At 42.1% G+C, this 14,867-nt stretch overlaps 1 protein-coding gene across 1 annotated transcript in view; it reads left to right on the top strand.

Annotated features, from left to right (window-relative positions):
- Positions 1-4,194: 4,194 nt before the first annotated feature.
- Positions 4,195-14,867, top strand: part of LOC131890919 (uncharacterized) — a 33,596-nt gene continuing 22,923 nt past the window's right edge. The window contains exons 1-2 of the mRNA XM_059240410.1: positions 4,195-4,617; positions 5,933-6,094. Of these exons, the coding sequence (XP_059096393.1) occupies positions 4,443-4,617; positions 5,933-6,094 (337 nt within the window). The 5' untranslated portion in view covers positions 4,195-4,442. The remainder of the gene's footprint in view (positions 4,618-5,932; positions 6,095-14,867) is intronic.

Below are 14,867 nucleotides of genomic sequence, written 5' to 3'. Positions count from 1 at the left end.
CTGTGGTATTTGGATTATAGCATGAGTTGTTGCTTTAACAGCTGAAACGAGCGAACCTGCGGTCATTCCCGAGGGTGATTATAATTAATGTCAGGCTGTGACAACGAAGCGTGAATATCCTCAATTGGGACACCCAAAACCAGATGGCAGGCCGAGCGAGAGAGCTGCCATCTGACTTCGTAACACGATAACTTCATATATAAATCGATCAAGGGCGTGCGATCGCATGTTTTCGTCTCAGCTGTCGTTGTGGAAAAAATGTTTCATTCGTAGTCAAGCTACTTCGGACAACTGTGGTGCAAATTTGAATCGTTGACGCCCGTCCAAATTCAGAGTAGAACCCTAATAAGACTCCTTGTCAAGCAATTGCTCTCGTCCAGCACGCTTCATAAAGCGGGTTTGAGTAAGTTGTCCGACCACATTTTTAAGAACGAAATTTTGAAGAGGTTAAAATGGGGCTCAAGTTAATGTTTTCATCCATGTGGTGGAAACACTAAACTGAAAACAAGGACACGTCTGGGTTCAGGCTGGCCTCCAGAGGTGTCGGAATTACCTTGTTTACGTATATAGGGGCAATCATGCGCCACATTCACAGCAATTGTTGGTAGATTATCTCTCTCAACACAACAACACAGGAAGCTTGACTTGGCTTCTGTGGGATCGAACCAGCATCGCAAAATGGGAAGCGGATGCTCTACCAAAACAAGCCAACAAGCCTGAAATGGTTTAGTAATACGTAACTTTTTGTTTTTGTGTCATTCCATATTGCTACAAGTCTATGGGTGAAATTTGACGAAAGGGATTCAAAGTTGATCCCTTGAGCTTAGATTTCGAAAATATTTGTTCACTCTAAAGGTGTAAGTCTAGTCTCATCTATACTAGATTCTCACTCGTATTTGCTTTTATTTGATTCCTAATAACACAAACATCTGTGAAACTCTAATTATGGTGCCGTGGGTGTATTGATTTACCCCTACTTTCTCAGATTTACCAAGATAACCGGGACTAGATTGATATATTTACTTGGATACGATAGATAGTACAATATAGACAAACGTACGTGGTTGAGGATGACTTTCCGACCCATCAACGATGAGATAGAGTGAGCTTTATTTATAGGCAAAACTGTGTTCTCGAGCTTGTTCCGAAAGTTGGCGCCAAAAACCCCGTTGGGTAGGCAGACTGAAGAGGCCAGTACCGGCTGGCTTAGGCACCGATTGATACTCACTATGTAGATCTTTGGATAGCTTCCATTATAAACATCACGATTACGACAGTGGGCTTGCCTTGTTTGTTGGGGAGTCTATCAATTGTGGAAAGCTGAGGGAAGGTTCCCAGCAACCCTGAACTAGAAAGAGTTGATTCTTACCGTCTATCCCTGACAAATATTTAATTACATTTGAATTTACTCGCTATTGGGTCCTTTTAAGTAGCAGCTGACTGCAGGAGGTCACTGGCCTACCTCTCAATACAGTGAAGGCAAAATACAGCTCATAATATTATTCAAAAAAAGTCGCCTACGGTTTTGAAAAAAAAACATTTGTAAAAAAGAAACTTGAATTTATCAAAAATGAGTGCAAAAATAGGTTCTCAGGCTTTAAAGTATTGTTTACGTATTCTAATGAGTGAAAATGTGCTACTTTATAAGAATGCAATGTTAGATGAGATGAACAATTCCTTTCAAAAGTAGAGACTTAGAGCAGTAATCTAATCCTCGCAAGAGATATTAAGCCCAAAACTTCTATTATCTTCTAAAAAAAAGGTCTTGACGTCATCTTCCTCTCGTGCTTCAATGTCCCAATTGTTGGTTCAATATGCATATCTTTGCCCTTCCAGATATGTTGAGACATGACTGTGGCTGCTCAAGGATTCAAGAGATTTTTCTCACTCTTCCAAGAATGTGCGTTATTTAGTACATTGGCACTTTTTCCCATCATTTAGGGTTTTAATAAAAATGAGTTTCAAATTAATTTTTTCCTTGATAACATCTAAAATTTACATATTATAAGCAATTACGTTATACCATTTTGACCAATTCAGCTTCTTCCTTTTGATCACCTTTTTCCGATTGGTTTCCTTCGTGACTCAGGTCACTTAACCTCGTAGTATGCTTTGAGTAGAAACTAAAGCTGCTTAGTAACTTTCTAAAATAGAGACCCTTTTCCAGTACTCACTTCCATCTTTGTGCCATTTTGAATCGTCATTTTTCAGTACATTATTTTGAGAAGCTCTTAAAGTAGTCAGAAGAAGGAAAGGTTTTTTTTGACGTTTCGTTGGCTATTTCTAAAAAAAGCGAAAAGAGCTGATGTGTGATGTGACCTTTTATGCCCTTTTGACATCTTGTTGGATTTTAATGTGCATATTTCGCCAATTTTGATAGCATTTTTAGACATGACACAAAGTCAAGGTAACAGAAAACCGGATCAAATACCGTTCTTTATTTTGCCAAATTACTTCAAAGTTCATTTGCAACAAATCTGCCAATTGCATTTTTACTTCAGTTCATCACCATTTGCTCCCGTTTGAGATCAAGGGAGTAGAGTAGGTAAATGACATTGAAGGCATTCACATGGAGTAAACACGGTACACTCATCATTGAAAAATCACATCACTCTCCTTGACCCAACGTATTTAGTTGGTCAATCATCATTTCTCTCTGCCTGATATTTTGGTAAAGCACATTTTTTTTCGAAAGAGAAAGAGACCTTCACCCACTATTGTGTTGCCGTCGTAAAGAGAGATTTTTTCACAAGGTGAAGTTGATAAATCTCATAGATCCCTTTTTTCTACCCTCACCTTGTTGTGCGCTCGTATCTTCATCTATTCAATGGTCCTTTGGTTGTCGCAGGTGCAAAAGGAGAAGAAAGGAGCAAGGATATGGCCCATCTGGACTTCTGGAACAAATGGAACTCTCTGTCGCTGAGAAGAAAAAATGAACCCATTAATTGAAGCCTTTTCTTCGTGCTAACTGACGGACAGAGGGAAAGAATGGATGATGATTTGCTTCGTTCTATCCTTTCGCTTAGGAGCCGAGTACAAACGTGAGACTCGGCCCCTTCATGGTAATTTGTGCCGCATTGGGTCTTCATGACCTTTGAGAAGGAGATACAAATTGAGGAGAGGTAACTCCACCGGACATAAAAAGAGGCCAAAGGGAGAATAACTGCACTTTGAACGAACGCATTGTTCAGCTCTACGTGTGTACTGGACAAGATGAATAGTGTCTCTCTCCAATCTCGCAGTGGAACCCTTTTCGGAAGCCCGAGCGACCGTCCTTTACTTTCAAGACAAGTCAAAAAGCCTCTTGGGTCTCAGTGATGCAATTTCTCCTTTGGAGACATTGCCGTTTGAATAGGGCAAATTGGCCGTCCGTTTGTTCCCCAAACGGGAACGTCTTTCTAGGATACCGTATGAATCATCTTATGTCCTCGTATCTTGCAATCCCACATATTTTTCATGCATTTGATAAAGAAATACTGATCTTTCAATAATATTTACCAACAGAGAGAGTGGCCATGAGCGTAAACTGTAAGAACGAGCTCCAACAAGCGTGGAGATGAAAAGCAGAAAAGTTATTTCTCTTTGGCGCTTGGATTCGCAGTTGTCTTCGAAGATTGATAATCTCAAAAAAAGCAAGCTATGCATGACCTGAAGTTGGACGCGCTTGAGAGATTGAATAGAATCATTTCCCCAAACTGCTGCCATTCCACAACAGCTCTCCTGGAGGTATCTGGATTGGATAGGGCCCCAAAAGATTTCCAGACTCTCCATTGTTCCTCGCCCGCTTCTCATGATGGGATTCATGATCAACCTTCTATGGCTCTGATGATTCTTTCCCTGTCTATTCTTCGGAGCTTAAGAAGAGTGCTACCAGTGAGTGACGTTAGCGTGTACGCGTATGTACGTAGATAGAATAGAGCGATGCTTCTTCGTCTTCCTTTGCGTCGTCCTTATTCAACGCTGCTACTGTAGGCCTTTGCTTCTCCTTCAGACTTGACTACAGGGTCCTGTCTCTTCATCTGAGGCTGGCCTCCTTTCCCTGAACCGTTTTGTTCGGGCTCGAATGTCTGGGCAAATTTGAGGCCAGCTCTCTCCTCGATCGTCTTTCACGGAACGAACGGCGGCCTCCCCCAGCTCGGCGGACAATTCCGAAGGACTGCAGCAGAGTAGTATTGTAATGCCTTACTTGGACACGAATATCGTGGAGCGAAGGAACGAAGTGGTTCCACAACTCCTCGTACTGTGAACGCGCTGGTTGTTGGGACACGCTTCCTCCTTCCTCTTGTGTTGACAAGGAGCTCGATTTTTTAGTTGAGCCTCAGTCGAAATTGTTCCGGTGAAGTGTTTGTTGCTGGGTGGTGTGAATCGTTTATATTGATCAGTCAATGACAACAAGTATTAGGCCATGACAGTTGCAAACTATTAGGGCGGTAGCAAGCGACATGGTCCGAGATTTGGTGAGAATGCCCAAGGGATTACCGGGGGTTGGGGCTGGAAGCCAATCGGTGCGTTTTAGTGGTGCTTTGGTTCTGTTCCAATACTGTTTGTATTCTCTTCGGACGGCCGATGCTCAATTTGCTTGGACAAATATTCAGCAAGAGCGACAACCCATCGAAGGTGAGTTTGGTCCCTTGGAACTACCCTAGCTGAATTTGTAGACTCGTGGTTACCAACCAAGGTTAATTAAGTATAACTAAAAATGTGCTTGCATTTCTTCTGATCCATGAAAAGTTGCTCGTGGTGTTCTCTTTTTTTTTGGTTTTTGGCACATGACAGCCACAGAAAGGTTGGAACTGTTGGAAACAACTATGATTTTTGTCATAAACCATGGAATGTGCTTTGAACTTTTGGGATTACTACCTTTCTTTTTCGAATGAGTGAATCGTGAAACGCGCAAACGGCGCCTTTCCATTTGTTTTCCTTGGATCATTTCGGTTTGATCTTTTCCTTCATTCCACTTTGGTTCCTTTCATTCATCATGTCAAGTTTTGGTGTTCAAACCCACACACAATCATCATTCCGAAGACCAGAACCGAGCATTTTACATTAAAAACTTAGGCACAAAAGTGTTTATGAAAAGGCAAGAATAAAAAGACACGAATCCAAGTTGTTTTTCATGAGAGATGCAATTCTAACGAAAACCATTACTTCAATTGAACTCATTTTTTTCAAAAGTGGAAATATCATTTGGAATCAAATTTGGTTTAGATCTCCATTAAAAGAGAAAATCATTCTGAACGATACTAGAAAGAGAACCACACATGCATTGGATCCAAGCCATAAACTATCATAATTAAACATACCATTTCCTTTCAAATAAATAGCTCATTTCTACAAATGTGGTTGTAAAAAGGCATCACCTTGTCAACTTTATGAGTCGGAGAGACCAATGTCGAATTGTTGATCTCTCAGATCCAGCTTGTACGAGTTCTAAGCAACATTTATTTCTCCCCCACATGTTTTGGAAGTGGTAAAAAGGCTCGGCTCGTCTTCAAGGGTCCTTCTTCTTTTTTTCGTTCAAATAAATCTGATTTATCTGCTTTTCGACCTCGACGTACTCGTTTGAGGAGTCTAACACTCTTGGCCTTTCACCGATCAATTATTCAAAATGTTTGCTCTGTCGCAAGATTCTCAGTCAAGCTATGATAAATGTGGGTTAGAGCATTCGCCCTTGAGCCCCGCACAGATATTGCGGCTCAACGATTTTCCAACTTGGCGCAATAGATGCTCTGACTCTATTTCGATGGGAGTCTTTTTTTGTCTTTGCCAAACTTTTCCATTGCATTCATTGACGGATCTTGACTGCGTTTGGAAGATAGTGTTTCAACATGGTCGCCACCGAGTTGTTCCAGGAAATAGTTGGCATCGCCCAGAAGCATTTCTGAGAATTGTTTGCACACTAACATCTTTATTCTCTGCATTGTTATTCCAGGTCAAGTGGATCTTTGGACCGAGGCCGAGAGTGGATGCTCGTGCTCGTACGATGTCTTGGATCAAAGCTGTGCGTGTTGTGTGCCACAAGGAGGCTGCCATTGTGGAGCCAAGAGTCCGCATCGATGTGGACAGTGCGGTTTGGAACAGTTTTGTGATAACAGTAAGTCTTTCAAACGGCCCCACGACATAGCATGTTACTGTACATACAGTGAGTGCACAGTGTATGTACGTATTATCAACTACCATACGTACTTACACGTTCTATCCACTGGCACACTTTTAAAAGGCTTACGCTAAAATCGTAGAAAGAGAAAGAGAATCCAAAAAAGCGACATTACGAGGACATGCCGAGAACTACGACTCGCAATTCCACGGATCCATGATAAATAGGGAGAACGATGAAGAACGGCATATCGTCCCATTGTACATTGAGTGCAAGGGCGAGAAAGAAAAAGAGTAAAGGGGACTCACAGACTTCTCCGCCAAGTTTGGTCTTCTGCATCTACTGTACACAGTGCACACAACGAGGGAAATGGCTAACAATGCATGAAAATTACAACATCAGCAATGACATTTGCATCCACTCAAGCACGGAATAAAAGCTCGCTATCCGACAAAGAGTAAGAGGAAGAAAATCACTGGATTGGTGCAAAAAGTCAGCGTGTGATGAAGACCTTTTTGTCTTGTGCCTGTCGAGAGCTTGTCGTTTTTGAAATGGAAGATCAAAATCTGTGCAGATGAAGAAAAGGTTCTTGAGCAGTGACCTTGCTTCCACCCCATCTTCCTTTTGTAGTTCCAGGCTTTTGACGAGTCCTCTTCTTATTCTTATGGAACATCTCTCGAGATGATATGGTGTCATATTTCTAAACCACATTGGTTGGCGTGAATTGGGTCAAAACAGAGAACTTGAGCCCAGTGCCCAACAAGGTTAAAACCAAAGGCAGCCAAAAATCAGGAAATAAATCCATCCTCATTCTGAGTCGCTTTATACTACAGTAGAACAACCATTCATTGTTGCAACCCTGAAACGACTATGTAGTACTATACGGTTGTACCATGTTAAGACCAGAAGCCCAAGAAGATTTATCACTGTCATTGCTTTCGCTTTGTAGTCGTTTTGGGTTGGGTGAGTAGGGATTTCGCGGACCTCGATCCAAATGTGAAGTCTTGAATCCAATTTGGACATTTCCTAGCGACCACATACGTGCTACATAGCACTAACCTCGGGCTTTCAGTTGGCTTTGGATGGCTGGGTGTCCAGTTTACATACAGTACGTAACAGTGGTCGACTTTTCTCTTGGAATGGGGGGATACTTTGTAACCGAGGAGTTGAACTTCCGTTTGACGTTGACCCAGTTGAACAGTTCCAATTTTTTGCTTGACTAACTAGATAGAAGGATGCCATTTGGCAACTCTTTTTCCAGTGGACGCTCGAAATAGCCTCGTTGTGAGCATAATCAGGTAAGGATCCAGGGAGTACGTACGCTAAGGTGTACGGATTGGCTTTTCTAAAACATCCATATTTTAACCGTTCAAGAACGATTTTCATTCTAGAAATGACTTTGGAAATGACTGGAGGCTTTGAGGACGTCCAAAGAACATCGACCATAAAGGGCATTGAGATATGTATGGCTGTATTATAAAGTTTGGTTTTAGGGTTCTTCATCATTTGCTAGTGATAAAATATTCTCTATGAACACTTTGGAAACATCTGACAGAGATTGGAAACAAATATTTGAAGAAAAAAAAAAAGAAAAGAGCCAATATCATCTTTGGAACCCAAATTTACATTTTGGTGAAAGCGTAAAATCTCGAATTTAGAGTCACGAATCATATTAGGAGTAGGGTTTTCAAATTAACCAAGCGCTCCATTTCCTGTTCTCGATGTTCCTTTCTCAATTCCGTCCCCTCATTTAGGATGTTTTTGTATGGTTGAGGCTCGAAAAGACCCATTCAAGGATTGGTGTTCCAAATAAAACGCAGAGAGAGAAAAACTGCCAGATATGCTTAATTAACTTTTAAGCTATATAGATCTTGAGCCTTTGGATCCCTTGGCATCCTGATAATGGAGAAACTTTTCGTTTTCTTCCCCACTTTGACCCAAATTTTCCCCAAATCAACCGTCATGTATTGGTTGCATTTATCAAGCAAATTAGCCTGATTACTACTCAATGGCTAATTGACCTGATGCACAAAGTTTCATCGTGGAACACGGACGGTATGGACAAATTAGTTAATGGTTTTGTAAGGTCGGTGGGGTCTTTCTGTGTGGGCTGGGTCACAAAGGCTGAACTTTATTTGCATCACACCATTAGCTTTAAATTATGGCCCTGGCCTCAGCTTTAGAGTTGGGTTTTGATATCCCCATATGTTTCTGGCTGGCCATGTTTGCTTTCCAGTAACCTTTCTTCATTACTTAACTGCTTGTTCGTATTTTGTGAGAATACCTGGCTTGTTCTTGCAAATGGCAAATGACATTGGTGCATTGTCCAGGATGGATATAATTTTCGTTTCTTTATGTCTCCTTTTCCCTCTGCAAAGACAATTGAATTAACCCGTAATGCCTTCATCATCAAGGACGTGAGATGGAAGAATCCCGTTTTCATCCTTTTCACTTGCATGCATACCAGCATAGCGCTCTCCTTTGCATTCACAAAAAGGTCTCTGTAGACTCAAGCCCTTGGATTACAGAACCTTCATAAAGAGTAGTGTCAACTTTCTGCCCTTTAAGGTGATGATTGTTCAATTTTTCATTTCATCTCTGAGAGGTCTATTCCACTGTGGACCAAATTTCTTTCTTTGAAGGTACTCTAACATATGACCTCTAAATAAAGGAGGTGCAGTTAAAGAAATAAGAGAAGATGTAGCCAGGCAGGAGACAGCACTATATGAGGAAGAGAAGGCCATAGGTTTTTTCTCTGCAAGGCCTAGCTTATTTGTTCCCAGACAATTCTGCTCAACTTCTAGCTGGCTGAGATGGGGAGCAAAAATAGCCATGTGGAAATATATGGGAGGAATCTCGCATCAAATGGTTCTGAAGTTGTTCCTTCACTCTCTTTCAATCGATGGAAATTGGTTCCATTGGCTGGAGAACTGCCTTCTTTTTCTTCATGCTTGTTCCATACCACAGGAGTAGCCGTTGAATCAATATGTTATCTTATGTTATTCTCAGTTGAAGACTGAGCCTACACCGCTAATGAGAGGTTAATTGTCATTAGCGTTGGAACCGTACTATTAGCTAGTAGTACGTACAAAGCCTAGTTCCTGAGCGATGGTTGGTGGTCCTGGCTGACCATTGTTTGCTTCTCTCCATGGTACGACATGCTTGTGTAGTAGTAGTAGTAGTATGTGGCTGGTCTGGTTCAATAATCACTTCATGTTTGGACGGAGTGCGGTAACACTTGGCACACTGGGAGCTAATGGAACACTGTGGTCAATGGGCGTACTGTACTCCACTCTCAAATATGAGGAGAACCATGTCAGCCTCAAATCAAGTTATTTTTGTTAACACAGCACTATCAGATGTAGGGGAAAGGCCACTCTGGTCACTGGCGAAGGATGGGTTTGATCACTAAGAGGATGGTGGCCTTTGAGGGAAGACTGAAGAGCCTTCCTTCACTTCCGAGTTGGCTTCCTGTGTTGGGAAGGAAATGTGGGATCGAGGGATTCCCGTTACCACTGAACAATTCGGTTAGTGGTACTTCTTGGGTCATGGGCTCAGAAATCGGCTTGACTCTCCTTCTCAAGGCCGGGATGAAAATGATGACTTTGGATATTTGGAACATCTATTGAACCTATAGACATTCTATCTTGAAAGCCACGAGGAGCCTTACCGTGAGTATTTTCTCAAACCTTGTGGAAAACTATCAAAAAGTGGACGATACGCTGGATAACTTTTATACTCTTTATTCAAGTTTAATTCGATCATTCATCTTGATCTTTAAAATGTGCTCACTAACGAAAGAAGCGCAAATGTGCATAAAAATTGAAACTTTAAAAATTTATTTGGGCACACTGAAGTGGATAATCCGTATATTTCAATACAGATGTGAATAAAGGCAAAATTACTTTGATATTGTTGCATCTAGTGCCCTCTAATACAGGGCACTAGTTGCATCGGTATTGTGAATACATTTTTATCCTCTATTCACATAGAAGTAATGATCTAATTAGTCTGACTTGTAGTTGGCATGACTCTGAAACACTCGGTCATACCGCATAGCTTTCGAGTCCACTTGAAGGTGGTAGGAAAAGTACTTGATGGCCTTGTTTCAGTTTCTCGCGGTCACTCTTGCTCTGACTTGATCTGTTTTCCTATACAGGAAAGGCAACGTGCCCGTCCCATTTCCATATAGGAATTTCTTGCGAGAACGAATGATTGGAATGTTTTGGAAACGACAAGAACCATTTACTGGGAACTGAAGATAAATTGCTAGCGAGAGAAGGTGACTAACTTTGCCCAAATGACATGGCTCTGACGATTACCATGAACAACTTCCCAAGGGATGGGCCACCTTTGAACACAATAAACTCCCAAGATAACCCACCACCTTTTGGCCAAGGTCGGATCCTGGAAACAAATGGAGGTAGAAAACGTTCTGTGGTGGAACAACGTTGCAAAAAAGGCTCAAGGGTATTTCGTTGAAATCCTTGGGCGATGATTTGAATTAGATCATCGAGAACTGAACCGAGATTTTCGAGAAAAAGAGGGGCAGGCGGAGCTGTTCCACTTCATAAAGGGCGCTTAGTCGGGGATCTCATGCAAAGTAGGCTTAAAAATGGTTGCCAACTCATTGACAAGCCCGGCTTTTCCAATATATTGGACTTTCCCGAGAAAACCGACGTAGGTAAGCTACATCCTCCAGGGAACCATAGCCCTCTTGTCTCTATCTTCCGATGATGATGACGATGACGATGACGATGATATGCAGAAGCAGATGGTGTGCAGAATAAGAGACGGATATTTTGGCACAACTAGTCAAGGGGAGGATGGAACATGAGGATACTCGCCAGAATTGAGCCACCAGAATATCTTGTCCGCTCCTATGAAGTATTTCTCATGACAAAAAGTACCTCTTGGTCTAATCTGGCTCACCATATCCCATTGACCTTCTTTGGGTTCATTCTTAGAACCCAGTCCAAGTTCTTTTGTTCGAGTTCCTTAGGCGAGCATCACTCACCTCAATTGACGGAACCAGCACTGATCAACTTCGTTAGCGACCAGTCATCCCCTAACTTCCACTATGGAATGAAGAAGGCGAAATCCCGGCTTTGTAAATTGATTGGAAAAGTGGGTAAATCCTCCCGCGAGGTCTTCGCTCCTCTCTTCTTTAGTCAGTGTTTCCCGCTCGCCTAGAAACGACCTTCATCTCGTTTCTTCCTTTCTCTCTCTCTTTCTCTGACTCGTTGCTCTAAATTTAGGGATGGTCCAACTTTATTTAGCTCAAGCACTCGGGATGGGCCTCGAAGGCATTAAAGACTAATCTTTGTTTTGGCTGTGCACCCTCATACTCTACGATTTTCTGTCCTTTTTCTTCACGAGCGAACGTGAGATGGAAAGGTCTAGCTATTCGTGGTAGCATCTTTTTGCCCGAGTGTCCAAAAACGTTGTCCAAGAAGATCGGTGGCATTTTGGCACGAACGGTCCCCGATAAAAAGACAGATGGGACATGGCCAAAGTATTAGTATGAAGGCAATGCATCCTAGATTGGAGAGCGTCCGCCTCTGTGCTCCCAAAGGCGGGAGATAACGAGTCAAAGTAGATGACTCTATAACCATCCAAGAAAGTGTCCCTCTTCACGTTTTTTGGCTCTAGAATTACGTAGATGAGTGTATTGAAAGAGACAAGATGGGGGGCCATAGTTGCTCTACTAGGGAATGTGGCTAAATTTCAAATTTATTTTGGACGCTCCAGTCAAGTGAATTTATCTCCATGATCTATTTTTGTCTCTCCTGATAAATGGTGTACCTTGGACAAAAGACTATTTCCCCTTTCCCCGCCTTAAGCCCTTAAATGAGGTTCATTTTCCTTGGCCTCACAATGGGGGAGGAAAACTTTCCACGATCGGCCCACTCCCACACTACCACTCATTACCATGTGCGACAGTTTGCAGGATCCCATTTTCAATTTGGAGCAATGGCGCTTATACAAAAGAAGTACCATCAATCCAAAGATTAAGAGAGGTCAATAAGACCCAAAAGGATCCGCATTTAACAAGAAAGTTGGCCTTGCGCTCCACCAAGTTCATTCGATATGTGATTTGACTTTGATTGAGGAGGAGGAGGAGGAGGAGGTTCAGATTCTTTCTTTCTCCTTACTTTCCTTGATTCTCCTCCCAAACACGTTGGTTCCTTGACTGTTCCACCCCTTTCTGGGCCTTGGAAATCAAAGGGTAAGCAAGCACCAATCTCACAATCCCTAGAGCAGATCTGAGTACTAATGGATCCGCATAGATTGAGGTTAGGGTTATATTGGTGGGTAGATGTTGGAAAAGAATCGAACGTCCAAAGAGGGAGCTTCTTTGGAGAGCCTCCACGGGAAGAACAAGGAAGAAGGAGGAAGAACGAACAAACGAAAGAATGAATGCCAAATGATGACCAAGAACCATGATAGTGAAAGTTTGAAGATGATGTTGGTGGTGATGATGATGATGATGATGATGCACACTCCCTCATCTTGACAAGGTCTGCGAGGGAGTTGGCTGCCCCATTGGACCGTAACGAAGGCCAACACTTACTCCTTCAATACACACATACAAAGGTCAAACACGGAAAGTGTTTCTGGATCGTTTGTAGTTTCTTCATGCAGCCAACAATTACACATTGGTGCTGCATCGTCAGTGAGCCGTCGTAGTGGCTGTAAACACATACATGGAGTAGATGGTGCATGTAAGAGCCACAATTCATCTTGATATACAACGACAAGGTCAGGCCAGTCCCTTGGGTAAAATAGATCAATTTAGCGCTCTACGTATAATGTTTTGCACGGTTTGAGAGGCTCTTATCACGAAACACTTGCATACAAAAAGCATTCCTACTTAGTCCTATCATGATCAGAAAAGTGTGTGACTGATTTGGAAAACTAATCTTGGATTAATTTCCCCCCCCCAGTGTAAAGGCACGGTAACGAGTAGCAACGTGCAATGAACATCAACCTCCCCCAAGTCCAATTTCCCTCTCCCTCTCCAACTATCCAACTTCCTTAGCTTGGCTAAATGAAGGGAATATTGAAGCCGGAATATTGCAAATGGCACAATCCTCTTCGATAGCTCCAATGCCAAGCCACCCCTCGGTATGACGATATTATTAATGTTCCATCAAGTTTCGTGGTTTCTGATGGCTTTTTCGCACCCTCTTGGTCTTTTTGGATAGATCCTCTGACTCTCTCTCTTACTTTTTCCCTTTGGAGCTCGGGCTTCATGTCCTTTCATCTAGACCGACCAACAATAGAAGACATGTATAATAGAGGGGTTCGTGGACTCGTTTGATGTTGCTGACTCTCAATTTTCGTGCACACCGGTGGAAAAAAAAATCCGGTCTGATCCACTTGGCTAGATTTGCACAGATTTCTTCTTTACTGGGAAAGGAACTTACAACCAGTTTTTATGAGACTGATCAGCGATGGCGAGGACGTGGGTTCAAACCTGTCGAAACGAAGGGAAGTTTCTCCATCAATAATGAAACTTGTCAAACAAGAATAAGCTTTTAATATCCTGCTCTCCAAGGACCTATTGTGCACAAGACCATCAGTGTGACCTGCTGCAACGTGTACCAATATTGAGAACGAGCTCATAAACCTTTTTTAAAACGCCTTTTCGTCACTTAAAACTTGCGTAATTGCATTCAATGACATGTAACACGTACATGTTTGGTTTTTTACAATGTGGACATCTTGACTCCAAGATCTTTGTTCACATACTTTGTATAATTGTGCCAACAAATTCGGACTCTCTCGTTTGCCCAAGTAAACTATAACCAATTGAAATTTTGAACTTTCATTTTAAAGGGTTTATGTGTAAAAACAAAAATTCATTGACTTCGCATGACCAACTCAACTAGGGAGTACGTACCAATACTTCCCCAATTGAGGCTTTAGATGCTTGATATGTCCATTGTAATTCACGATATTCACCAGGTATGATAGTTTGCAATTGTAGACAAAATGTGCTCCGAAAAAGATAATTGATGAAGAGTACTTTTGTAAAATAAAGTCCTTGAATGGGAATGTGTGAGCCTACTACCTCAAACATCTTGAACGCCTAGTGGCGAATGAATCGCATGTGTTTTTGCCTTGAGAAACACTCAATATTCCACTCGAGGCCAATCAGACTTTTAGTGTCGAAAAAGTTTAAACTTCATTTCCGGAGCAGATCCATGCATCCGTCTCGAATTCGAAGACGACGGAGTGATAGTTTTCGAGTTTCTAATCAAATTTTCAGGTTGAGCTCTGCATGATTCGAGAATTCGTCGAACTGCTTCAACACGGCTGATCCCCATAAAGATTTTCCTGGGGGATAGACTACTCGTACATAGTAACAATTTTCTTGACGTCGGGATTGAGCACCATTTGTCATGAGGCGAAAGGTGATTTGCAAAATTTTTAGAGCGTGCAACCCAAATGTCGTTGGTTTTCATTCATCGCTGGGAATCGATTGCTCATGATCACTCGTGTTCCACGATCGTCCTCACCCAAAAGGCTTGAAGAAGAATGCGGCCCATCTATCCCTCAGTAAATGAGAGCTATTCATCCATTCAAGCATCGGCATGCAGTCAAAACAAGCAGAAAGCCACGCTCTACCAATAGAAATATCCCAAGGAGATTTATTTCCAACATTCAGTTACCATAACATTATTTTAGTTAGGAAGATCAAAACAACTAGGGCAGATATGCCTCAAGCCACAACGGTACAAGCACGCGATTTCTTTTTTAGTTT

Source organism: Tigriopus californicus, chromosome 1 (assembly GCF_007210705.1).
Source record: "Tigriopus californicus strain San Diego chromosome 1, Tcal_SD_v2.1, whole genome shotgun sequence".
NCBI classification, from domain to species: Eukaryota; Metazoa; Arthropoda; class Copepoda; order Harpacticoida; family Harpacticidae; genus Tigriopus; species Tigriopus californicus.
Note: the sequence above shows the minus strand (reverse complement) of the source record. Positions and strands in the feature narration are given on the sequence as shown.